The sequence below is a fragment of the Gavia stellata genome, chromosome Z, assembly GCF_030936135.1.
Source record: "Gavia stellata isolate bGavSte3 chromosome Z, bGavSte3.hap2, whole genome shotgun sequence".
NCBI lineage: Eukaryota > Metazoa > Chordata > Aves > Gaviiformes > Gaviidae > Gavia > Gavia stellata.
The window spans coordinates 88,539,746-88,567,204 of NC_082637.1; the positions used below are offsets into that span (position 1 = coordinate 88,539,746).

Consider the following 27,459-nt stretch of genomic DNA (forward strand, 5'->3'; position numbering starts at 1 on the left):
TTAGTTTCCTTCATTTATAATATCAACCAAAGCTTGCAGCAGTCTATCATCTCTATGCTTGTATGGTTTGGCATTGTAAAAAAGATCAACGTAGTCACTGTACAGACTTTCTTCTGAGTCTCTCAACTGGGAGGGCTTGTTTAATTTCTCGAGGGCTTGATAGAAGTGTTCGTATGGAATATTTAACTTCTCACTTGCAGTCTTCTTTGGCAGTCGCTTCTGAGCCATCTGTCTGCTAAAAGCACTTTGCAGTAAATGTAGCATAGCCTCTGATGAGATTTTATCTTCTTCTTTGTCACTGCTACTACTGGTATCTTCTGTGACTTTGGGTTTTTCACTCAGGTTTCCCTGTGTGGTATGATCCTAGAATACAGATTAGCATAAAAAAGGTTAGATGTCAATGAAAAACTGACTGGATTAAGATTCGCTCTGATGACTGATTTCCATCTATGTGTGGGTAGATGCTCTTTTTTCATTCAGGAGCCACTTAGCATCTAGAAAAGAACTAGACCATTATACACCAAAACAGACTATCAAAAGGACTATATGTTATAAAACATCAAATCTCCCCACAATATAGGAAGTTATAAATCCAGATTCTACATTGGCAGGATAAAACACGTCATTTTACAGCAGGATTTGTCCCAGTCTTAAGAGGTATTTCTGGTTGTACTATGGGAGACAGCTCCTCAGCAGTCTAACTGAAGGAAGTATATGCAGTGGTGATGGCAGCTCTGATCGTGCCACATACCCTTGTGAAAAGAACTGAACAGGTGCTTCCATATAACCTTCTCTGGAGATGATCTCACCTGAGAAAAGACAGTGAAGTATGCCTAACGGGTGGCCATGACATATGTCTTGGAAACCTTGGAAGAGTAATGCCAGATACAGATGGACAGAGAAGTCGGTGAGAGGCGTGACCTCATTTCAACAGTGTCTATGATGCCTCCCATATTGACACAGTAGTATGTGGCTGCATGGTTTCCTCATTTACACTAGGACTGTCTTTCTAACTGAACACTCATTGTATCTTCATCTGTTTTTTACTATGTCCACCAATCTTTTCCTACCGTACCTCCTGAATCCACTTTTACTTTCTTCCGATTTATTTTCTTGCACATGGCTGCCACTTATTTAATGTATTTAGAAACTGTAATCATGTCTCCCTCAATCTTCTCCTTCATAACCTTGGCTGAGGAAGGTTAATCTCTCTATACTTTATGGACATGCTGATTACTTAATACGGAGACAAATTGATGTGCTGTGATTACTGAAGTATTCCGAAGATGTTGACATAATCAAGTACTGTGAAAATGTACAATGCTACCATCCCGTGCATCCGGAAACCCACTGTCACTCTCAGAAGCCTGAAGTATGTTTAGAGCACTTTACCTGAAAGGTAAAGAAGGGGTGACAAAGGAGCTAGCAGCAACAGATCCCCTTAACCAAACCTTCTGAAGCAGTGAGTCCCTGACTTTTGCCACATCTTTTGTTACTAACTTCATTCCAAACTCCCCGGAAGCACTCCAGCAGGCAAAGCTCCTTTTGGATGTGACACTTATTCCACTATAATCACATACATTTAGTGTGCCTGTCAGAGGTGTATTCCTCCCTCCTTGTACCACTCAACTGCATTAGCTATTGAGTTCACTGCTTTAGTAGCAATATCCTCTTACCATCCTGAAACTCTTAGATGTTGGCATATGAAAACAGTGACTAATAAAAATATCAGCTGTTGACATGGAGAAAATTACAATACACAACTCAGAAGTGGTCAGGGACTAGATGAAATGAATACAAAATGAATGTGTCTTCTTACTAGGAAAAAATATCATTTTCTTATAAACTGGAAACTATGTAAGGAAAAAAATTAATGTAACGCTACCTCTACAAAATCCGTCATCTTCTCCACTCCTCTTCTGTCATTTTGCACAGCATTGTAGGATGTGTATACACGCGGCTGCTTCATATGTTCAGGCTGGGTAGCAGTGCCATGCAAAATCAATTTCCAATTTACAATCCTTCCTTCATTTTGTATTCTTCTGGACTAAAGGACAAGCATGGCATTAGCATAGGTTCTCAGGACATAAGAAGATGAAACAGGACACTTGATCTTAAAGTAGGCAGAAGTCACTGAAATAAATCATAAGGCTTTCAATATCTAAATTTAGACAATAATTTATAAGCACCAAAAGACTGATATATTAGAGACAGGATATATCAGAAAGTGGGATTTAATACAATGGCTTAAGTACTCCAGATATTCACATTTTGAGGCAACATAATTATTAATTAATCATGTAAGCATCAATGGAATTTTGTCATAACACAGAATGCTAAAATTACGAAAGTAGTATTTTGTGTTATTAGTATTTGTTCATTAAGCCACTCCTTGCCAATTTCCTCACAAAAGTTACCATTGGAATAGTAATTTGGAATAATATTCTGTAGTGGTGTACAACAGCAATCTGAAACACAGCTTCTGGAAGTGAGCAACAAATGCTTTGTCCATTAGTTTTGGCAGCAGTGTCTGAAGAGTAGAAAGTGGAAGAGACAAGTACAGAGAACACTGAAACTTTATTTTACCAGAGCTTCTTTCAGAATTTTTGCTCAGTCATTTAGTGACTGAAGATAGCTGCTGAAGCTCTTCTTTTCTAATAGAAGTCTATACCAAAGTTTACATTCACAACTTACACACAATTAAATTACGAGTAACTCTGCATGGGAATCTGTGATTTCAGTTAGGGTTATTAATCTGAAAACTTATTTCAGGAATCACAAAACCCTACAAGCTGAGGAAAGAGTGCATTACCTCTTGAGGACAAAAAGCTTGGTTTATGTAAGTTTCAGGAACCTCTCACTTAAAAATGGAAAATGAGAGATAATTACAAAGAAAATGCTCTTCTTAACTTTGTTCCAAAAAATGCATTATATTTATTACAAAGAGCAGGGTATCTGTAACCATGGGGTTACCTATAAGCCTGCAGTATTAACACTACCACTGTTGATAATAATATTTACTTCTACTGCCATGTCCATCTGCTTAGTACTTGGCATTATCCTCCTGTTTACAATTTGAGGCCAATAGGGGTTGGAGGCTCAGTGTCTGATAGGAAGCATTCAGTTTCTGGCAGGATCTGACCCTAATGACAAGCTTATTAACAGACAACTTCAACGCAATTCTCCAGAGATGAGTGCCCTTGATCGCTCTCTCTTTGAAGAGAATGATTTTTCAGTTGCCTATCAAGCAGCTTTATTCTGGTGTCTCGCTGTTGTAATCCGTATCCCCAGGTGGTTTTAGTAAACTTATTTATTTCATATCTGTAGATTTCTTGGCTTTAATCCTTAAACCTTGTTCAGCAATAATTACTCTAAGAAAGAGGTTAGGGAAAGGTATACATGAGAATAGCTCTCTGAGGTCACCAGAAATTAATTAATTCAAAAGGTTTTGAGTTAATGAAAATTATGCACATGCACCAAGAGAAGACTAGATCTATCTTGTGTTCCTTTCTGCAGAAAAACCTAATTTGCAGTTAGTCATATGTTAATGCAATTACATATTTCACTCCATGAATCACAGACAATTATATTAAGTGATTTCTTTCAGTGACATATAATGTGTGAAAAACATAGGCATGAAATCTTTTTGACAGGTACATGTCAGTGAAATGAGGATGGTCCTTCGCATTTATGTAAAGAACAAGAAAATCTGACCCTCTTTTTTCTTTAATCTTTAATCCAGATGGATACTTAGTGTAAATAAACTCCTGTTGTAGCTTGCTTAATGAGAAGACTCACTATTCAACATGCTTGGTAGCAGTCAGTGATCATTTTATCTGTGTTAGCTTCCAAACATAGCTAGTTAACATACAGACATACTTACCACATCAGTAATTCTTAAAACCCAGGTGCCTGTTGGATTCTCTCCCCATGTGTGAACAGACATGAAGTCCCAGTTCTTAAAGCCGTTGGGAGATTTATCTCTCTCTCTCTCAGCCAGTAAGACAGTGCTGGTCCCTGTGTTAGTGCAAGATCAACAGTAGTGACACATCCACTTTTACTTTCCACATTGCTCAGTTTGTACACTATCTTGTGCATGGGTAACCTGGAAAATACACTATTTAACAGTGGCTCATGGAACAGGAAACATGCTATTTCTGATCCGTGGTTCCTTTAATTATTTTCACACCAGTATTTAGGAGCATAAAAACTATCACATCAGGTCACGCTAAAAAGGTACGTCTTGTTTAGTGGTCAGTCTCTAACTCAAAGAAAGTAGTGGATGCACATAAAGAAGCATAAGAAACAGAGGTCAAACACAGCCAGTATTTTTCACTGATGAACAGTTCAGGAAACTTCTGAGATGGAAGTTCTGAAGGCAAACCAGCTCACGCAATATTGTGAAACAAAAGCCTTATCCTGAATTCATCACTGTAGGTTTTTTTTGGTGAGTGGATGTAAATTGCTACAGTCTGGAACTCCAACAGGGTGAAAAGTATTTGCGTTGTTACTATTATTACAAACATGCTGCAGTTCACAAAGGATTTCTGCAGCAGAAGAGACTCTACTGCACAGTAGGAAATTTGTTGTGCTTGTTTGCATGTAAGGAGAGAACAAGGGAGCTATATTTACATAATAAGGAGCAGAGAAGCCCCACGGAGCCTGATCACAAGCTATAAATATATTTAAAGGTAACACCTTAAATATAGAAAAGGAATAACATACATTTGGTAGTACTGTTTTGCAGGAAAGTGGAAGCAAGAACCAAGGGAAAGAACAATTTAACCATGATAGCAACATGATACAATAGCGGATGCAGCAGCACTTGACTATTGCTACCTCACCTAAACCCACAGAAATAGGTACAAACACGAAGAACATATTCCTGTTGTCAGTCTTTTGAAAATGGGCGTTTTTCTAAGATGAAGCCATGCTTCCTACATATTAGCAGTAGAACAGTGTCTTGGGAGGGAAAAAGTAGAGTGAGAGATACTGTAGCTGTCATCTCTATGATGTACCTAGAGACAGTCCATATATCTACTCCTAAACTAAAACTCAGAATTAAATTTGAAAATACCACCAAGATTCAAGGGTGAAACACCGCAAAGCAACATTTCTCCCATAAGACAAAAGGTAAACTCAGAGAAGGAAGAATTAAGGTTAGGTTTAAAAGGAATCCCAGACAAGGTAGGGCTTGGAAATATACTGTACATACAGTATCTTAACCCTGCTCTGTAGTGAGGTCCTGCAATAATGATATGAACACGGCTCTACTGGTCTATTATCTGTGAATTACTAGATTAGCCTTTAATATCAGTAAATTAGATTAGCCTGATGTTTAAATTCATACCTCAAAGCTTGTTTATTTTTTATAATAATATCAGTTGATCTAACAGATCTCACTCTCTATGAAGTTGTTTATACTCATTCTCCTTTATTTTTTTTTCTCCCTATGGTGTTATTTCAGGGAATTGTCAAAATAGCTTGCCATATTCTAGCACATTTAGTATTGTTGTACTAAGGTGCCTAACAGAGGCACTGTGTTTTTAAATACACCAATGGGGAGACACAGTTACATGAAATCCAGGGAGTCAGATACCCTGTTTTCCATTGGTTTGTTAAATCACAGTAAGGCTGGTAAGCGCTATTGAACTATAATTTGTTGTCTGCCGGGAACTCTCAGTTTTTATAGGTCCTGTTGCCAGAACAAAAACATATTAGAAACGGTGCCTTCATTTACTGAAGGGGGATTTTCCAACATGTTCTCAGAAAAATAACCCAGAACACATGAAGGCTGGAAAGGGGTTTCAGAGAACCAGTTCTCTAGTCCCCACGATGCTTTGTCCTCTCACTCACCTGTTGGAGGTAACTAGATTTGTCTAACAATCTGTTTAGCTCCTTTTAAACCACTGAAGAGCACAGAGGTGGCTTTTAATGTAATAAATGTTACATACTACAGCAACACAAGCAAACTGTGTCTTTGCCTCCTGTACCTGATGGAGATACCAGAGTGACATGAAGATCACCTCTACGGGAATACTCAATCGTTGCCTCAAGCTGCACATGCTCCAGAGATGCAACAGAGTTTTCTTGACCCTCGCAGGCTTTTGTGGGAATTTCAATGATGACTTCCTCATTTGCTCTTAATAATCTGGCAAAATTACAGGAGTTCTTTGATTACTCACAGAAACTTTTGATTCTGGATCATTATGTGAAATGCAAATGACACTTTTAACACCCATATCAGAATGATGAGAAAGGAAGAAGTAAAGACAAATTCTACATTCATTATTTTTTTGAATGCTCCAGTAAAAACCATGTGGAGTTCTGGAAGCACAGGTAATACTGAAGTGGACCAAGTGATAGGCACTGTATAAGACAGACTTGTGCAACACACCCTGGAAGCAAGAAAGCAAGTTTGATAATCAAGGGTTTCTGTCCACACTTTGTTGTCCCACAGAGACTACAAATAAAACAAACTTTGCTGTCAGCTACATCACAGGACTATATCAGACTTATACTTAGTTCCCTCACTCAAATATCCAGAGGAGCTGTTATCATGAAGTTAAAATACTGCAGCAGGCACAGCCATTTTAACCCTTTGTAGTCAATGCCATCTCAAGAACAAAAGAGCTTACATCTTCTGTACATTCTCTGTACAGAGAGCTACTGTGCATAGGTTTCCCTGCGCAATTTCCATTACTTCTAATGAGAAAGGGGTATCTAAATCTCCACATAAATAATTCTAAACTCAGAATCTTGGGATCTTTGTTTTTATAATGTAACATAGAGGACTGCAATAAAAGTACATAAAACAGCAAGTATTACATACATCAGTACCGGATCAGCACTCCGCCGAAAGAAGAGAGCTCATAAAAGCAAACTGATAGTAAAATAGCGTAAATAATAACGTTACCAAGCAGTCACACTCCAAAACACTGTAATATGTTTCTACAGACAGACTTCTGGTGCACTCACACCATGTATTTTCAATCTTTGAAATAGCTGTATTTTTTCTAGACAACAAATCCATAAGTGAACAAGTGGAGACAAAACCAGTCTAGATATCCTTATTGATTAACCAGCTTAGTGACTAATTATAACTTACCATATGTTGAGCTCAGTTTAGGCTTACTATGCTGGGAGCACTTGTGAATGTGGCTGCTAAGCCTTTTCAGGAAGCCTTTGAGACACTTGTGTTTCATAAGAGACATGCTATGGATGCAACTAAAGCTCAATAGATCATCTTGATTTCAACATATACTATGCCTGTCACAGGACAAAAATTGCTAAGACTGATTACACTATCTTTCAGGCTTTACTAAGATAGATGTAAGTTTAGTTACTGCTAATGCAAATTCTTACCTTGGTTCAAAGCTTTTGTCTTTGACAATACACTCTCTCTTTTCTGGTACACCTTTCCATCTTTTGGGATCAGCTAAATCTACCAATGCATTGGCATTGAGTAGTCCAAACCCAAATCGGCTGTTGACCATCAGTCCCGCTCCATTCTTTTTCCATCCTGGATTTCCAGCCAGTGGATCGTATTCTGAGGTCCACACTACCAAGTGCTGCATATCCCTCCATGTTAGATTTGGGCTGTTGAGAAAACGTTCCTGGTTAATTGTTTCAGGGCTATCTATCATTTTTCTCTCAATTATTAGTCTGCAACAGAACATGCTTTGAATGTATATGGCATCCTATTATTTTAAAATATAGAGCATGTTGCATGCATATCCTCACAATACTTCTCCAGGTAGAGAAGACTTCTGTGTAAATGAAGAACGGGTGTCTAGCAAGATTAGAGTCCAATTCTTCAAAATTATTCAGGCATTTAAAATTAACTAGCAAAACTAGTACTTCCCACCAGTCTTTGTGGGACCTGGACTTTGAAAAATCACTGGGTATTTGATTCTATCTGTGATTAACTCTACCCTTTAAAATATGGCCCTAAGTATCTTGGCTTATGTCATCAAAGGAGTATGCAATAGAACATGGAGCTGAACCTAAAACATTCAAGTACTAGGCCTATGCCCTAATGCCTGAAGTGTTTTCTGTGAAAAAGCCATTGTCCTGTCCTGTCCTGGGTTTTTTTTACCCTCTCTAAGTGATGCATTCTGACTACCAGCCCTACAGGATCTGAACCTGCCTGCTCCCTGCCTGCTCTGACAGTCAAGCTTGGGTAACTTCCATTTTATGTCTCATCATTGGCAGAAAAGGTTCTGTAAATTGACTAAAGACTTAATTTAAACTCCTGCAACCTATTGCCTTCAAACTATGTTCTCCTGATACACGTGCAGCCTCGCTGCTTTTAAGTGCAATTGAGCAGAACTCAGTAAACAATTGTCGCCAGTGCACAAAATGAACTAAAATTCCTCAGTCATCACGTTTTACTTACATTGGTTCTGCTTCGCTAGGAAGGTGTTGAGACAAGTAGCTGCTGATTTTTGTCATCAGGCTGAGCAACTCTGACTGACAAAAAGTAGAGCTGCAGCATGAGATGGTGCCTCTTTAAAATAGACAATATTTTGGGGAAGATGGTGGGGTGGCTGAGAGAGAGGAGTTTCAAAGGTAATTGTGTGACATCTTACTTTGCTTCCAGCGCTAGAGCAAAAATTCCTGCTGCCAGTGGTGCAGATGCAGAGGTTCCAGTGTGAGTCTCTGTACATTCATTGTGAAGATCAGCACTCGTCTGACAGAAAAAACAAAAAAAACAGATTGCATGAATAAACAGTTGTAAATACAGTCATATCCACACTCACAAACATAACCATGTATCCTTTACTTGGTGTGTATTAATACATTCCTCACCAGCAGAAAAAGTGATGGATGTTTAAATCTGTTCATATTTCAATCCACTCTTTTTACTTCAACTATAATTTTTGTATCAAAACGCTTTGTGTTAGAACAAAATACTCCCACACTGAATATCTTATTTTATTCTAAGGTTTCACAATAAGTGTTTCAGGCTTACTGGTGAATCATAGAAACAGATCATTGTGTTGGGCCTAGAACATTTAAAATTACTGCTTGCTAGAAAATTACTCATAGGATTAGTATTGGTGTTCTGCTCCCTCTTCAGCAGAACAACTATAATTTGCAATGAAACACGTGCTTTATTTGGAAATTAAATACCAACTCATCTGCCCATGTATCTACATCTCGGCTGCGAACAGAAGCCACTTAGGAAGGACTGATCTCCTGGCTAACTTGGATTGACATTGTTTTAATCCCCACCACTGTAGTTTATTGTAAAATTAGCATCCACCAGGGCTGAACAGAAATTATAGGTACTTCAACATTATTTTATCACAGCAATTTTCTTGAGTACAAGTTATTTCTTGCACAGTTAATGAAGGCACACTGCTCTGCCTGCTTGCTGAGTACCTTTTACAGGTTTGGAAGCACTATTGTTGCTGTCGTAAGTGGCAACTCAGGGGCTGACAATCTTACAAAAGGTAGTGGCAAGGTATATCAGAGGTAATGACTCACATGGTACACTAACTTCACAGGTTCTTTTTACTTTTACTCTAAATCTCTCTTCATCTGCCCTTCCTGAAGAATGGGACCATATCAAACTTCATGCAGAGAGCGCTGCCATACACAGGGGACAAATTCAGCATGCTGATTTAACTGCATTGACACAATGATTTTGTTTAGCCATTGCTTTACAGTAGAAGATGTTCCAGGAATACAGTCACTTTTTGGATTACAAATTCCTCAGTATTGCAAGGCAAAAGCACTAAGCATGTAACACATAATGTAAAGCAGGCACTTGAAACCAAGCATTTAAGAGCTCTCACTTGTTATTTGTATATATAATACATTTCTATGTTTGTTCTGAATCTGGTAAAAACAACCTACAATTCTTTGGTCAGTATAATCCCCACTGCTGTATGCTGTGGCCAGAGTTGAAGAGCACTTCTCTGCATACCAGGGAGAAAGGCCTTGCTGAGAAGCACTGCTAATGGAGATAGTGTAGATACTATCAGTGTAACCATCACAGTCACAGTTGTCACCCTGACGGCCTCCGTTCCCAGAAGCCCATACGAAAATGGAGCCTTTCCCACTTCGGCCCTAGAGAAAATGGAAATGACTGGTTATCAAAGAGATTTCAGTCTCTGTAATGTATTCTTAACAACTCCTCACCCCCAAAAAGCCTAATATATCAAACATTTTCAGGCAGAAAAGGACAATTTTCCATAAGCACTATAGAAGACAGAGACAGAAGAAACCAGCTACTTGAGGTATCCTACTTCACACCCTACAGAACATGTCTTAGTTTGACTAGTCTAGGTTTAGTGTTCCAGGTACAACTTTCTTCAGAATAGGTTTTTAAGTTAAAAACAGAGTCTGTGCTCAACAGGTAAGTTTTCCCGCATGCTGATGCTTTGGTCCTGAACGTTTCCAGGAAAAATGCCCATTTTTTTAAAGAAATGGCAAGTTTATCAGCGTTTCTTTCACTTGCCTTCCCTGTAATCACAGAGGTACAGGCAAGCAATATGAATGATGTACATGATACGACCTTTTCACCAATTTATTTTTTCTAAGGAAGCCTTTCACGGTTAGCAGTCACTTGCTGAAATACAGTGAACCAGCAAGCACATCTGACTGAAAACCCTCCCTTCTCTTACAAATCTGTGGGCCAGCACCACCAGTCTCCAGACATAACCACTTTCATTCCCTGCTCTGGTCTCCAGTGTGTAATGGGGAGCAGCAGCTAACAACTGATGCTGACAGCATGAAAAACATCACAGCTATCATAGAGGAAACAGGTATCACCCTATCTAGTCTTAAGCTGTGCTAGTCCTTCAGAGGAGAAACATCCATTTCGTGTGAAGAGCAAAAGTTGATATGTTGTTCACTATTAATATATGTACATTCACTGGAAACAGCAGTTGAAATCAGATTTTTATCATCCCACTCAGATGAGATTTGAAGTTATTCATGCAAGCACTAAGACACTTGCAGCACTTAGAACATTAAAAATAAAGAAAAGTAAGCTGTACTCTTTGTGATACAACTGCTAAAATGGGAAGGACAAGCCCTGTCAATTACAGAAAATGAAATAGTATCTTCCTTTGAGAGCAAAGGCTGCAGCCCAGGAAAGCAGTGGCATATGTAAACACCTGCTTAGATTTCAGAGTGCTACTAATGCTTCTCAGATGCTTAAGGCTAAGCATACGCTTAAGTGCTTTCCCAGGCCAGCAATGAAGGTGTCAGGGATGAAAGTTCTTGGCAACCCCAACTCTGACTGACTTTAAGCAGAATGGAGACCATCCAGATCCTTGCAAAAGGAAGTCTGACAAATGAATGGGTAAATTTGCTCCCCTTAAGAAATAAAAGACAGTGTAAAAAAAGATACATTCTTCACCAAAGAACCTGCTTTTTCAGAGTAAGACCACTGAACATCGGTTGCCTAATTATTGCCTTTAATTCTCCCTCATCTCTTGCTGCCTACCTATGGATTTAGATCTCTGTTTATCACCAGCCCACTCTTCTTGGTCTTCATTCTTCCCTCAGAATACCTTTGTCAGCTGTCAGACTCTTCTTCTCTCCTTCCGTCTGCTAATGTTATCTGCCCTTTTTCCAAAATCCTCTTTGTCTTTGCTTCTGTCCTTCAAGTTTTCCCCCATTTCTCTCCTCTCCTGTCTCTGATTCAGTCTTCCTCACTATATTACTGCCTGTCCATCCTTAGGTATCTTTTTACCTCACTAGCAAGTGCAAGAGTATTTATCAATACATCCCCCGTAGCTCTCAGTTTGCACCCCACTTATCATCCAACCAGATTTAAACAGGATAACATAAAAAAGAACTGTAAAAACATTGTTTCCAATACTTTTCATCATGCATTTTTACTATCTTAATCGGATCATGATATGCACCAATTTATAAACTAATGCAATTAACATAATACAAGCCCATCCACAGGGGGCTAAAATGCATCACTATTTCACATACAAAAATACTCACAAAGCAGAAATTTTGTATTAAATTTTATAGGCTTTCAGTGCAGAAATCCAATTACTGTTCAGTGCAAAACAAGCAGCAGAGAAGGGTGGGGGTAGGGCGAGACAAAGGCAGCAAAAGTAAGGATGGAAAAAGAAAGCTTGTCTGTGGAGAATGGCAGCTTAAAACTGGCTTAGAAAGCTCTAATGGTGCTTGTTTAAAAGTCCTGTTCTGGCCGGTAATTCCTCTGACCTGTATGATAAAAATCTATCTCCTCCTTTTCAAATATGTTTGAGCAAAGACAGCACAAACCATTTTCGTTTCTTCCCTGATATCAACCATTTTAAAATCCTGTTCTCTGGCACATTTTATTGTACCTTTCTGTTAACTATCATACCTGTTTTATCCCATACTCAAAAGCCTTCTGTGCCAGCCGCCCAGGTCCCTCCACAGTTTTACCATCATCATTAGGGCCCCAGCTTGCACTGTAAATATCCACGTGTTCTGGATTGAAACCGATCGAACTGGCTTCAATAGCATCGGTGACTATTCCATCCAGCATACGTATACCTTAACAGAAAAAAACAAGCAGACTGGATTTACTTGCTGTTCCCTCTTCGTCTACGTTAACTGTTTGTAAAGTTTCCAGCAAAATTAATCCATAACTATAGCAACCACAGCCTACTGCTGTTCATGTAAGTAAAACTCAGGACAGTTCATGTCCATGTGAAACAGTACACTTACCCTTTATTTGCAGAGCTCAGTCCTCTCTACAAACATTAAAAAAACCCCTCTTAAAATCTTGGTTGCCTCTTATTTGCTTCTTTCTTTCTACGGAGAGCCAAGAAGATGATGTTTTGCTTACTGTTCCTGCTTCTTCTTACTGCATTGAGCTCTTTCTTGACTCTTTCTTCCTCTCTGCTAAATCTGTAACAAAGACTTCTCAAACTGCTAGGATGTCACTAAAATTCAATAGGTTTTATCAACACTACTTTTATCTTTAAGAGTTCTAAGAGTTTTAGTTCAAAGATGTAGTTCTGAATGTTCTGACTAAACACTTTGTCCTCAGGGTCGTTAAGATTTTGCTGTCTTTGTGACACCGCGATTTCACTAGCTCTTCAATCTTCACCACAAAAAATTCTCACTGTTGTTTTACTGCCACTATTTTTCTACTGTGAGCAATCCAGAGATGCTAGAGATATCTAGCCATTAACATTTTATTAGGAACTGCATGATCTAATCTTCTTCAGAGCAAGCCTGATCTCAGTGGTACTTAAAATTCAGTGGCAGACAGCAGTTCATCTGCACTGGATCTCTTGCTCTGCAAATCCCTAGCTCTGCAGTAGGATTGCTACCACTGTCCAGTGCTGGAGGAGGGTAGAAACAGCAGAAGTCTGGCAAAATTCCCACTATGGCATGGCTCTCCCAGCAACGGCAGCAATGTAAAAGCCACAGCAGTCAGGATTCAGCCTGTGTTTTCAAGCAATAAAAATGTCTGGGTTGTCTTGAACTTGGCGAGTTAGTACTACAGCAGCTGCACCATTACTGGCAGTTGGTGAATTATGAGTACTCATTTTCTAGTATTTTCCACAAAATGGGGATTTTTCCAAAGCACGGCAAGCAAAATGTGGTCGTTCTATTAAAAGAAAAAAAACACACACACACAAAAAAAAAAAAACCAAAAAAAACCAAAAAAAAACCACACCCAAAAAAACCCCACCCCAACCTCCCCTTTGCACTCAATGTCTTGTTCTTTTTTTATACTATCAAGCAGGGAAAAAAAAGACTGTAAGCATAATTCTTTTCCCAAATGGCTGGCCTCTAAGACTCGTAATATCTCCAAGAAAAAGCTGGGCTTTATTATTTCATATTAATTAGTGGCAAAAACAGACAAAGAAGTTAATCCACTCAACCACGGCTACTCCACTATCACTCACAAAGCTAGGAAAAGAATCAAGGTATATCTTGTGCCTCAGGTACTAAAAGGACCGCTTACACTGGATAGGCTTAAACTCATAACATTTTGAATACTCATTTTGCAGTTGGCTCAGAACTGTGAGATTCTCTCATACCACTGTGCTGTGAGCAAAGATCTGCCTGTGTGGAAATCACTGCAAGCTCTGGGTGTTAGCTTGCAACACATAATGAGATACTGGGAATGCAGAGAGTAGTGTACAGATATTTCCCACAGAAGAAGACAAAGCCAACTCTGAAGAGAAATAACGTAGTAAGGAAGAAAACAAGACCAGTGACAACACACTGATGAAAACAGTTCAAGAAAAAACCCCACTGTCTTGTCTTTGTGATCTCCAAAAATCCTGCTTCTTTAAGTCAACTCTGGGATTTGATGACTGCAGCGATATTTCCCTAAGCAAACTCCAATTATGTCCTTTTGCATAAACTCTTTCCTAATCTTGCACATGGTTGCTCCCATCATCAGTCCCACAAAATCAAAGGGCAAAGCCCAAGGTAATTTCAGACACATACATGTATCTGCCTGGGAGAAGGCTATTTTTAGCAACACATCACTGTGCGGGAACTCTCAGCCCAGTCCTTTGTAAAATGGAGCTTCTTAATCATTTGATTTCCATGGCAGCATCAGAGAAATATCGTAGCACAGTACTATGGGTAGGTATGCATGAATATGTATTCACTCTGCTTTACTCCAAAGGCAATCGTACACACACACACATTTCTCAGCTCTACGCAGAACAAGAGGTGACTGTTAAAGGACACTGAAAGGTGTCACTTTGAAAACTGGCATTAAGAAGTATTTTCTTTCACACAGCACACAGAAAAGCCTATGGGATTCACAGCCACAAAGTACTAAAGAGACTAATCAAGGTTTTAGAATAGGGCCAGGCATTGTTGTGACTGGTGAGAACACTCAGAATTATTGAAGTCAGTATTTTCACGGAAAACAAAAGATTTTGAATTGAATGTTTTGTTTTACCCCTCAAGGGAAAGTTAAACCAACCTCTGATGCTGAAGGTTAGAGAACAACGTATTCCAAATGTCAGGGTTTCTTTCCCTAAAGTAGCTGTTGCTGACTGTCAGAGAGAAGGCATTGGCTGTGGACCACTGGATTTATCCAGTATGGCAATTGCTACAAGCAAACAGCCACTTGAAGAAGTCACCCTGAACTAATGTCAAATAGAAGTGTGTAATGTGTCATTTCATGGACTTAAAAAAAAAAAGGAGGAAAAAAGCCTGTGACAAAATGAATCCGATATAGCTTGGAACATCAAAAAAGCCTTCCAATGTTTAGGCACTCCAAATTTATCTGAATCTTTTGAAGACTTCTCCTATCTTCCATTGCTCTTTGAACACATTTTTGTTATGTCCCTATCTTAATCAGGCTGGTGATCTATAACAGCTTATAATGTCTTTCAACTTTTCTATTCTTTCTCCTCCCCCCACCCACGTGTAAGCAGCTTTCTGGGTAATTTGGATTGCTGGACTGCGTTTCCTCCTGTTATTTTTCTTTTCTAGACAAATCACCCAGCACAGATCTGTAGTTTGCATTTGCAAATGAACACAGAGCATATGCAAATAACTGTGGAAGAATCTTCACTGTAGATGCAAGTGCCTTAAAATATGGGCACAGCAGGAGTTCAGACATCTTTGCAGCTTCATCCATTTTGCCCTGCTTTGAAAATTTGGCGTCTTCGTCTTATGAGTGAGATATTTTATTTAAACAGAGCATGACAGCGTAATGCATTATGGCAGAGGCAGACTGCAAAGCTGACATCTATGACAGCTCAGTAGAGTAAACGGGAACCTACAGACACAAGACTGAAATGGTGGGAATGGCAGTTATGGGTGTCAATTGCCACTCATCGTCCCTTTGTTTAAAGGGGAAAAAGGGAGTAATGGAAAAACTAGGACTGTGCAAGTATCTTCCTCTGAGCTAAATAACCATTTGCAACTGATACTTCAATCATGACTATTTCATAAACCTCTAACAGATTAAACTTTTAGTCACAGCTTCAAAAAAATGGCAATATTGATTGATGGGCAAGCAAGATTCTACTTATTTTCAAAATTAACTTATGAAGATAGTAGAGAAGTAAGCTGTTGAAACAAAAACCACAGAAGTTTGACTATCTCGACTGACGTGACCTTTTGAATGCAATTGTGTAGATGGAAACAATACACTGCAGGCAAAGGTGGGTATAAATTTGTATATTCTTACTTTCACTCTACTCAATCGCTCTCCTCCCCCATGCCACCTCCTTCCAGAATAACCAATTATAAGTGAGTCCATCATTCCTTAAAAGATACAGTCTTATCTCTGGGTACAGTATAGGTTGTTGCTATTATTATTATCATCATCACCACCACCACCTATATTGCTGTTGCTGTTGTTATATATTCTACCTATATTCAACTGATAACCAAATTCCAGAGAGCATGCTGACATTCAAAGAATGCTGTCATATAGATGTAACACTCTGCACTATGTCCAGACAGGATTTTGTAGCCTGATACTACAAGACTGAACACTGAAAAGGACAAGTCATTAGTATTTCAGATTAATGGTAGCTGAAAACACTCAGCACTTCACAGGACCTGTCTGGTTTCCATTCATATTAGACATCTAATTATTTTTGTTTTCTTACCTCCAACTTTGGAATTGTAGGCTACTCCAACTCCACATTTTCTGTTGTTGGCTTGCATGGCAATTTCTCCTGCACATCGTGTCCCATGCCTGAATAAATGTATTAAAAACAAACATCACCTCCTAACATCTTTGTGTAATGTACACAAAGACTCATCAATGGCCTTCTTGATTTGGTGGAAGTCTTCGTTGAAATTAATGCAATGCAGCTATTGAATAATTTTTGAGTTGTATCTACGTGACACAAAAATACTTGTTTCTCTTAGGTTTCAATCAACATAATTTTACCTACTTACCGATCAAAGGATCATTGGGATGAGATGATAAATACCTAATCTAAGTCACACTGAAGTCTGTAGACGTATAAGATACCAGTATTTTAGCAGAGTGCAACAGTAGCATGAAAGTATGGGGCTAAGAAGCTGCTAGCCTTCTTCAGACAGAAATATGATACAAGTCTTTTTTAATCACACATTTAGATATTCTTTTTTTAATGACTGCATTTATTTAGGATTTCAGAAAGTTAGCCTTTCAAGTATCCTCATAATCGCTAAATTTTTCTTGTCACCAACTATTTTCTATGCAATTCTTTTTTGCCACAGGTGACTCTTATTCCACAATACAGAAAACCTTCACGTAAGTGTAATTGTAAAAGAGCTGTATTATTTAATACTACAGACTGTTATTCAATGAAATGTTTGAATGCTTCTGGGCTGAATTCCATTTACTTATTAATAAAGATTAGAGGTAATGCAGGTAGATTTAAGAGCTAATGTCATCGGAACAAGAGGATAATGGCTTCTTGCTCTTAAATAATGCTGTAACAAAGTAGAAATGTCATTTTTCAAATGTCTTATTCATGGGATATTTATCCTTTGATTGATTCATTTTTTCCCCAGACACTGATTTATGTTGTGGTTGATATTGTATTGTCTGATAGACAACAGGGAACCACTGCACCAGTTTCTTACTGTATCTTGATTGAGTACTGGCATCCTAATTGATTTAAGAGAATTACTTCTTCTGTGTACCAGCTTTTAAAAAGGTCCATTCTCTTCTCTTTCTGATGGACAAAATACCTCCCTGAACTACCATGGATACACCTAGGTGTGACAGACCCATCAAAATGTTCCACAGAGTATCAAAGAGGTAGCTCAAGGTGGGGCATCAGAGAAAATTCCACAAGTCTGCTGAGTGAACTGGCTGGTCGTCTTGTGTTCAAGCCTTTTGAATCTTCCTAGGTTATTATCTTGAGGACATTTAGGCCAAACCTGGTCTAAATAAAGCTTTCATATGCCTCCGAAGAGACAGATTGTCCCAGGAGTGAACGTAACCTCCTCTGGTGTCTGACCATGTGTTATACCCGTATGAGAGGAGGTCAGAAGCATGACTTCACCTGTGATTGCCTGCACTGTGCTAGAAGCTGTTCTACTGGTCCAAAAGGTACTGCCAAAACTGGAAAAAGCATCCTTAGCTACAAAAGCTGACCTGAAGGGATGGGTTTCTTGGTAGATTCCTCTAAGACACAGTCTCTTCCAGAGCCCTTCGTAGGAGACATATTCTTTTAAAATTTCCAGTGCAAAGTAGAGAACTGAAGTCAAAATCTGCTTAGGGAGGTATCATTCTAGAAACACACACGGTGACATGAACAGACTGTCCCTTTCTTACAGAAACTTATCAGTACCTTACATATACAAAGATATGAAGAAATTCAGGACATTATAGGGAGATTACAATTGTGAAGCTTTTAATCTGAGACTTTAATTTCCTTACTTTCCAGTGTTTGTGCCAATGGTGCACGCAAACCTTTGTGCAAACTGAAACACAGGAGTTTCCTCCCAAACATCAGGAAACACTTTTTTACTGTGAGGGTGACCAAGCACTCGCACAGGTTGCCCTGGGAGGTTGTGGACTCTACCTCCTCAGAAATACTCAAAAGCCATCTTGGCTTGTGGTCCTGGGCAACCAGCTCTAGGTCTCCCTACTTGAGCAGGGGCTCAGACCAGACAACCTTCAGGGGTCCCTCCCTTCCAACCTCAACCATCCTCTGATTCTGTTATACAAATGTTTCCTTTTATTATATAATTGTAATAGGGGACACACATAGATATTTCTGCATTTGCATGTTCTAACACACTAATTAATAAGGTACTGTTTTGTTCTTTTCACACAACTGGGAGGCTACTCACTTGTTTTCGTTTGTTGGGTCATATCTAGGAAAGGGATCATGATCGTTGTCATTGAAATCGTAACTTGCCTGTGGATCCTACATTGAAAAAAACCCCACAGAATTAATTCGGACAACTAGAAAATGCATTTTACAATGTGTAACAAAATGGGTTCTAGAGTCTGTATTTATTTATTTATTTGTTGTGGTTCATGTTGACAGCAATCAAGTTGGTAGAATTTGATGGGCATTAACAATTCCATAAATTTTTCTCAGAGCTTTAATAATTCAGCATTAAACCACTGTATACAAACATGCCTGGGAACTAAACCCATTGAGGGGGGAAAAAAAACCAACCCCCCCCCCATCATTGCTAAGTAACATTCAGCTTCCTGTGACACAGACCAGGTTCCAAATTATGCCTAAGGCAAATATTTCAGTCTCTGTACGGTAGGAGCTGACTTACAGAACAGACAGCAAGCTGGCAAAGAGTGTCTATATATCAAATTTACAACTGATTAATTTATTCCATAGCATTCTAATGCCCAAACTTACATAGTTAGAGTAGATGTCAGTGTGATTCCACTCCAAGCCATCATCTAGTACTGTGATGACAACACCCTTGCCTGTAATCCCTTTTTGCCATACAGGAATAACATGGAGATCCAATTTGGGCAGGGATGGAGTTATTCTTGTATCTTGCTAGGGGACAGAAAGCAATAAAATATGTCAACATTTTTATCCATTTATACTATACAGGTCTAAAGTTGTATTTTAAAGGTGCTCTAAATCACCCCAGCCTGCATTTGCACATTTTGCTCAAATTTTGCAAAGATAAAACAAAAATTAGTTTCTTCAAATGCTTATAGCACTGAAAGATTTACCCTATTACTTGAAGATCCCTGAAGACCACCTCTGAACAAAGAGCATTTTGTATTTATTGGAGGTAGGCAGCAGAAACATGGGAATGGTAGGGATGTGCCAATGAACCTTGGAACGCTGAGTTAATCATCAGACCTGCTGACATTTGTTCTTTTCACTTGATGGGAAGCCAAGACAGTACCCCACAGTACAGTGGGCTGCGTTTTCTCCAAATGTGTTTTCCCCTTTGACGTTCAAGTTAGCCAGAGCAAAATAATTAATGGATAGAACAATTAAGGTAGTCGTTTGGTTACGAACAACTGTGCTGAATCACAACTTTCTGTTTACTACCCTCATTACTGTTCCTGTGGTAAATCAACTGGAAGCATGAATCATCTATAGCCTTCTCTTCCACAGCAAGTTCTTTGAAGAGTAGCTCCTAAATGGGTTGTTTTTCCTCTGTGATATTAAATGTGCAGTACATACATATAACTTAGAAAATTTGCTTACAATCCCCATAAAAGCACAGATGTAAGAAAAGCATTTTCTTTCTGTTTCTCTGTGCATAATTACAGGTTTTTCATTGATCACAGGTTTTTCATTTCTTTGTTTCCAAAGGAATGCTGCACACAATATGAGGCTTAGAAAAAGAAATTTGTTATGGGAATGACCTTTATTTCATTTTATGCTTCTTCTCTGACTGCTGCTGCTCAGGGAATTATTTGAGGTTTCAAGTTTTGTTCTCCAGAATCCATCAAGTAATCATTTTTCTAGTAATGTGTGAAGGTACACTGAATAGAGCTAAAAACTGTTGCCATCAAATCATAATAATAAGGTAATAATAAGTTATTTACTACAAGGCAAGGAACATATTTTGGAAGAAAATATTTAACACATTTAAGCTTTTAATCAGAAAAAATTCGATGTGCACTGCAAACAAGGGTAAGCGTCATGTTCCTGTTTCCCATGTGGGAAAACTAGAGGGAAAAGAAGTGAGAAGCACAGAAAGGTGGAAGAAGGAACTGTGTCTCCTGGAGAGCAAGACATTGCTTTTTTCACAAAACTGCTTTTCTGAACCCTGTGTGTGTTTGTGTATTTGTCCAATTCAGACATCTCGGAAATTTCCTGCTTCCTATTAGAAACAGGCAAAGAAGCAAACAGATATTAAGCGTCAAAGAAAAGCTAAATTCTTAAAGATAACCATTTTTTATGTTGAAAAGAAGTCTGCAGGAATTTTCATGGAAGTACTTTATGCTATGTAGTTTATAATTTATTCTTCCTAGCTCAAAGGAACGAGAGGGCAAACCATTACACAAACAGTCTAGAGTTTGGTCTGTTTTCTCTAAGCTGAACTGAAGAAGAGAAAGGTATTTCCAGCCACTTGGGCCACATTTGTGCTTGACCTTTCTTCTTCATTTTTTATACCCACCTTTAATCCCATCCCCATTCTGAGGGAAAGCAATGAAGCCTGGACTGAAGGTACAGCTAGATGCATAGTGAAAATACAGACTCTCAAAAGAAACCATATAAAATAGATATGTTCAACTGCATTTCTGAGTTGTGGGAACTCTGCAGACAGAAACTATAGAGCTCAGAAAATTTCTTTTCCTTGAGGTTTTGAACATGTGAGCTGTAGAGACCCTCTTGTATTTAAATCCTAGTCCAAGAGTCTGAAGGTTCTTGCCACGTGCACGCATATGGTTTCGTTTTCCTCTGGAGTATGCACTCTGCACTACCATTTTTAATAAAGAAATACATGGCCAGCTTCAGACATGATAAGGGACTTCTTACATGCCAACAGCAAATATTTTTAAATTATCATAAAGGTAGCTTTTAACTGTTATTATCATAAAGGTAGCTTTTAACTGTTACACTGCTTTCTAATATCAATCCCTATCCTAAGCAGCAGCCTGAATTGGCTTTTAGAATCTTTGCACAAATGACACTTCAAAGAAAACAGAAGGTTGCCTGGAAATATTATCACAGAGATCGCTCATTTTTATAGCATATGCTAATGACAGGGACTCTTCATTTACTCCCTTCAGTGCAATCGCTCTGATACGAGTGAAATAATACAGCTGACAGCACAACTGAAATCCACCATCCCCAGTTCCACAATGAAACAAATCCTTACCAGATACCACTGCTGATTCCACATAGGATCATTGAAAAGGTTTTCTGCTGAGTCTCTCACGGTGGCACGCTTAGTTCGCTTTTTTTCATATTGCTGCTCTGCCCATGACACCTACAATTATTTGTATAAATATGACAAGTAAGTCTCTATAGGTTAGGACTTTCTTAGCTTAGAGGGTAAGGGGTTTCCTCACACAGCAAAATTTTAATGCCTAAAGCAAAAATGAGCAATGTTTGATGCAAAGAGTAGGATTATTTATACTGTAGTACAGTGTACTTTGTGGAAGAGGAGTTGGTGAAATCATGATACTATAGAAATCAATTCATAGAAAATCATTAAGTACAAGTTAACAGCAGCATTCCTGTGAACGCCACACAAGGCAGGCTTTTCTATCAAACGTGTAGTGTGGTTAGAAGGTTATCTAAGCAGTGGTGGTTACTGAAACAAGCAAAACCACAGCCTGCTTCTTTCTCCTACCTACATTTTAATGCCTATCTATTTCTATTGGGCGTAAAAAGAAAAGGAGAAAGATTATCTCTGGCTTTAGTCTAGCAATCATAATGATGCTGTTACTCATAGCCCAGCTGGACCTTCATCTCTCCTTCCCAGTGGTGTTTTGAAGTGTGATCAATTAGTAAGCTATGAATATTGGACTAACTTCATCACTGGCATAATTCCACTTCAGGCAACTGAAAGCCAAAATGCTTCAGCGTGTTTTGCTAAAGCATTGATACAACGAGCTGATAGCATTTGTGCACAGACACAGCCATCTCTAAGTCACTAGGTTGCATTTTAAAAGTGTATCCCACTTTGTTTCCTTGAATGCATTACTAAACCCAGTTCAGATCAAATCCTGATTCTGATACCTCGCTCTGTGCTGTGTGTTCTTTTTGGAAACGGGAATAAAATGTTCTTCATTGCTAGTACCTGGACAGTCACTCTGACACAGATCAAGCTGGTGCTTTTCATCCCAATTTCCAGATGAGCAAAGCAAACTCAGGTGCTGTAGATTGCTGAGATCCTGATATAAGCCTCAAGTGGAGGATCCTCCTCCTCGAGGAGGATCTAACCTTTTGCTTTAAACATTTGAATAAATTTCATTATTTTTTTCTACTGCAATCCAATGGGTTTATGGTCCTTACATCTATCACCATATATGAAACAATAATAAGAGTGACTCAGAAATTATAATGGTAAAAAAGTACTAATTTGATTAAAATATGATTTTCTAGTGAACGCCTAATGGAAGTTCACTGCAAGAACATAAACCCTTAAAAATGGTAGCTACACCAGGCATGTTTACTGAAAGCTCTCTAATACTATTCCCTTTGCTATATATTTCACGCTAAAACTCCTACAAACTGTAGTTAGTCACAGAAGATGAATATACTCATGCAAGTATCAGTATTTTAAACTGCCCTACTGACAGCCAGGGCCATACATACTTGTGCACAGGTTAGAGCAATTACTGTTTTCTCTCTTCTCTGCCCACACCAAAGCTTGGCCTCTTCAACACCCAACAGTAATTAACAATTGACAACTTCCATGCTTGTTATTTTTTTCGATGTGGACAACTGCACTGAGGGAAATGAGCCGAAACTACCAAGCACATATGTCAGGCAAACAAGCCAAATGTTTGTCAGTCAGCAGCTGGGTGAGGTTCCAACCATCCATCTACGGCAAAAGCTGAAGGCCCCGTGCCAAAGCTCCAGTCGCTGGTATATAAAGCAGTGAAAATAATCTAGATTCAGGTCTCTTGCAAGAAAGTAGACTTGGAAACTAGTGCAAATACTTGAAGAAGTTAGCGAACCAGGTAATTATCCCCTTTCAGTATATTCACAGCCTTTATCTGTTTTACAACAAACACGGGGACATCTATACGAAGCAGATAAATACTCAGATTAGAGCCAAGTTTTACCCCAGCTTTCACACTTAACATACCATAAAATTCATGGAGGCCTTATACTAACAAAAGCAGGATTCCCTTCTCTCTCCCTTGTCAAAGATTGAATTAAATCTTTTTAAATAGGCCATTGCTGAACAAGAGCAGCTCTTTGGAGCAAAGGTCCATGTATAACTACAGAGCATTACATGATTGCTTTGTGTTTATGTACTTACATAATGACATAATTACATCTCATTCATTCACATAGTTAATTTGCATACTAGATGGTAAATAAAAGGGAAATTGGAGTAAATTTAGCAAATCACCTGCAGCACTTTGAAGCTCTGTTTTTGGATCCAAGTATGTAAGTCTGCAATAATGTTTGGCAGTAATGTGTACAACACAATTGCTTCCATTCTGCTTATGACATTACAATTTGGTATATTTAACATGGTCATGCTTCCCTGTGTAAGAGATGTGTTCAATATAACAAGTCCAAAAAAGGGAGGAACTGAACATTATACTGTGATGGCACTGATCATTTGATCATTGGTATACGTATAAATGTGAACACTAATTTACACTAAAGCTGTGGTTTTGCACATCCCCAGTGTAGAATGATTTCACCTAGAAGACTTTAACGGTTAAACCAATGTTTGCAAGGAGACAGATGGGAGCGTACAGTTTTGAAACAGAACAGGAAAAACAAATGCCCTGTCTCTCCCCCTCCTTCAATTCTTCTAGCTACGTACGCATGGACTATTTCCTCCCAGATGACATTTGCATCCAAAACCTCCAGATAACCAATTACTTGTTCTCAAGTGATTTGTTCTTATATGATAAATTCCTGGTTTTCACAACGAGGTTATTTGATGTTTTGGACTGCTCGTATTTTTACAATGACTGCTGCAATAACACTGATTTGAAATTCAAATTTCATTGTTCTGAAATTGGCCAGAAATTGTTTTTAAGAGGGGCTGACAGCATTCTGGCCTGTTCCTTAAATGTGCCACCTACCCCATTTTCTCAGTATGTTTACAAACAGGTGTGCTTCTCTCTCAAATAAAGTCAAATAAATGGGGAGTCTGTTTCACCAGCGGATCATACCTTGGAGCCCTGGCTCTCCAGTGTGCCTGTTCTCTGATTGCAGTGGGATCCCAGTGCACCAAAAGACTGCAAATCTAGAACGTGTGATGGATCCTTTGAGTAGGGGTTTTAGCTTGTCATAGAAGAAGCCAATCCAGACAAACCTCAGCCTTTTTCCCCTACTTTTTTTTTAAATATTCAGCCACTTTAAATCAAACTTAATTCCCATGGTAATCGCACAGATGTGGCCTGATGAAACTTACTGCATTTGTGGATTTTTACTTTGAATTGAGCCCTGTGGTTCCTCACCCATATTTTCATCAGCGACACGTGAACATCTGAAATTCCAAGCCTCTGCAATGCTGCATATCTTAAATCTTAATTTGGAAAGCACTTGCAAAAAACATGGTAAGAGAGGGTCACATTCTGCCTGTTAATGACAGAATAATAAAGTATTATTCAGCATGATTACGGATGGCTGAATATATTAGACTTGCAAAATGAGGAAAGCCTGCCTGTGACCTCATTACAAAGCTAGCAATAAGGAGACAGAATAAACAGAGGGCATGAAAAGAAATAAATGCAACACTCACCCGCTCATCATCAGAAAGTCTTTTAGTGATATGAATGGCACTTCTTCGAGACCGTCTTGGATGGCTTTTATGTCTGAATAGGTAGTGATTTTTGAGTGATCCGATCTATAAGACAGAGGCGTACTTTAACTATGGAGAGATATTTCCCCAGTGCAAACAAATATCAACAATCACAACCTGACCAAATTCATTTGGCTTGAAAGGGGAAAGAAAAGAGCAAGAAAGTAGCCGTTAGATATTTTAATCTAAACTAAAAAACACTCTTCAAGTAGTAAGTGCTTCTCACAGCCTGTGTGCTGCTAGGAGAAACTGGGGGAATAATTTCATGTAAGCTAGTGAAGCAGCAGTCATTACTACTACAGTACTCAATAATCTAGTACTTGTAGTAGTGACCAGTATACTCATGGACATACCTTGACACGGTCATATTTCGAAGGACAGCTTTTATGTATGGTCACACACCAGTTTTATCTGCTCTGCCTGGGGTTCAGCTGAACGGGTGTAAAAAGCTTTGTGTGGCTTCAGAAACCTCACTGTGGGGTTGGTTTGTACAGGCATCTACCAAACTGGCGTTTTCACCTGCACAGTAGCTGCTCACCCCTGGGTGCACCCCACCGGCTTTAAACATCCCTCTTCCCTAAGGAGGGGCTGTTCGAAATCGGCAGGGACGAACCCACCGACTCCAACGACAGAAAGACCAAACCTTATTTACAGAGGTGGGATCACGCCTAGGTTTGAGAGTCCGGAGAACATGCCCGTGCTGGGGACATGGGGCTGCCCGCCCGCCTCCGAAGAGCGGGAAGGAAGCCGGGAAGGGGCTGCCCACAGCACGGGGCCCACCTGGGGAGCGGGGACCTCCACCCCGCTCTCAGCCTGCTCCCGGCGGAGGGCTGCGGGCCGCGGCGCGGGCGGGAAGCGGAGGAGCGGCGGAGGAGCGGGGTCCCCAGCGCTGCCAGACGCGCTGCCTGGCACAGGACCCTCGTCTGGAGGTGGGACGAGGCTGTTACCTAAAGGCGGTTACTCATCCCTGACAACGCTGACGTCACGGCATCCCAAAAAAGCGCCAGGAGGGCCTGCTGGGGAGAAGCCCCGCGATGGCGATGGCGCCTCCGGGGGGGCGGGATGGCGGGGGGCCAGGTCGGGGGCGGCGCGGGGCCGGAGCCAGGCTGCCCGCGCCCGCCTCCTGCCCGGACCCCTCAGGGACAGCGGGGAGCCCTGCCCGCCCCTGCCCGGTCTCCTCAGGGAGAGCGGGGTGCCCTGCCCGGTCTCCTCAGGGAAAGCGGGGAGCCCTGCCCGCCCCTGCCCGGTCTCCTCAGGGAGAGCGGGGTGCCCTGCCCGGTCTCCTCAAGGGAGCGGGGTGCCCTGCCCGACCCCCTCAGGGAGAGCGGGGTGCCCTGCCCGACCCCCTCAGGGGAGCGGGGGTGCCCTGCCCGCCCCTGCCCGGTCTCCTCAGGGGAGCGGGGGTGCCCTGCCTGCCCCTGCCCGGTCTCCTCAGGGAAAGCGGGGAGCCCTGCCCGCCCCTGCCCGGTCTCCTCAGGGGAGCGGGGGTGCCCTGCCCGACCCTGCCTGGACACCCTCAGGCAGAGCGGGAGCGCCCTGCCTGGTCCCTGCCCGGTCCCCTCAGGGAAAGCCAGGTGCCCTGCCCGGACCCCCTCAGGGAGAGCCGGGCCCCCTGCCCGACCCTGCCCGATCCCCTCAGGGACAGCGGGAGCGCCCTGGCTGGTCCCCGCCCGGTCCCCTCAGGGAGCGCCGTCCCCAGCCGGGCGCCGCGGCCGCGGGGCTCCGCGCCAGCTGCGGACCCGGGCCCGGGGGGCGGCGGGGGGAAGGCGCTGCAAACTCCCCGGAGCCCCGCGAGCGGCAGCCGGGCACAAGTTTCGGGGCAGCCCTGAGGAAGGAGGGCGGGAGGCAAAGGAGCCCCGGCGCGGGGCAGCTCCGCCGGGCTGCCCGGCGCCGCGCTGCGGTCCGGCCCCCGCCCGGCCGTACCTGCCCCACGAGGTCGTAGTCCAGCTCCTCCGCGATGGCTCTGGCGGCGTCGGGGCCCGCCGGGATCTCCGCCGCCCACTCGTTGAGGAACTGCCGCTCGGCGCTGCCGCCGCGGGCCAGGCAGCAGGCGGCCAGCAGCGCCAGGGCCGCGCACCGGCCGGCCCAGCGGCGCCCGTCCAT

The 27,459-nt window shown here is 40.9% G+C and overlaps 1 protein-coding gene across 1 annotated transcript; it reads right to left on the bottom strand.

Moving 5' to 3' along the window:
* PCSK1 (proprotein convertase subtilisin/kexin type 1) lies at positions 1–27,459 on the bottom strand. Its single transcript, XM_059833436.1, has 14 exons — positions 27,280–27,459; positions 25,297–25,401; positions 21,733–21,843; positions 19,293–19,439; positions 18,760–18,836; positions 16,572–16,660; positions 12,347–12,519; positions 9,865–10,077; positions 8,592–8,692; positions 7,366–7,599; positions 5,994–6,151; positions 3,884–4,017; positions 1,886–2,047; positions 1–363 (listed from the first exon to the last, which is right to left on the bottom strand). Exons 1-14 carry the CDS (start codon positions 27,457–27,459, stop codon positions 1–3), a joined length of 2,247 nt encoding a protein of 748 aa, XP_059689419.1.

What these genes read in the sequence shown, in the direction of transcription:
- PCSK1 (XM_059833436.1), bottom strand. Translation starts at nt 27,459, where the DNA reads ATGGACGGGCGCCGCTGGGCCGGCCGGTGCGCGGCCCTGGCGCTGCTG. An exon ending in CTGACATCTACTCTAACTAT is followed by an intron (nt 18,837 to 19,292) that starts GTAAGTTTGGGC and finishes TTTTCAATGTAG; the next exon opens with GATCCACAGGCAAGTTACGA. An exon ending in TTGAGTATGGGATAAAACAG is followed by an intron (nt 10,078 to 12,346) that starts GTATGATAGTTA and finishes CATTTTCTCTAG; the next exon opens with GGCCGAAGTGGGAAAGGCTC.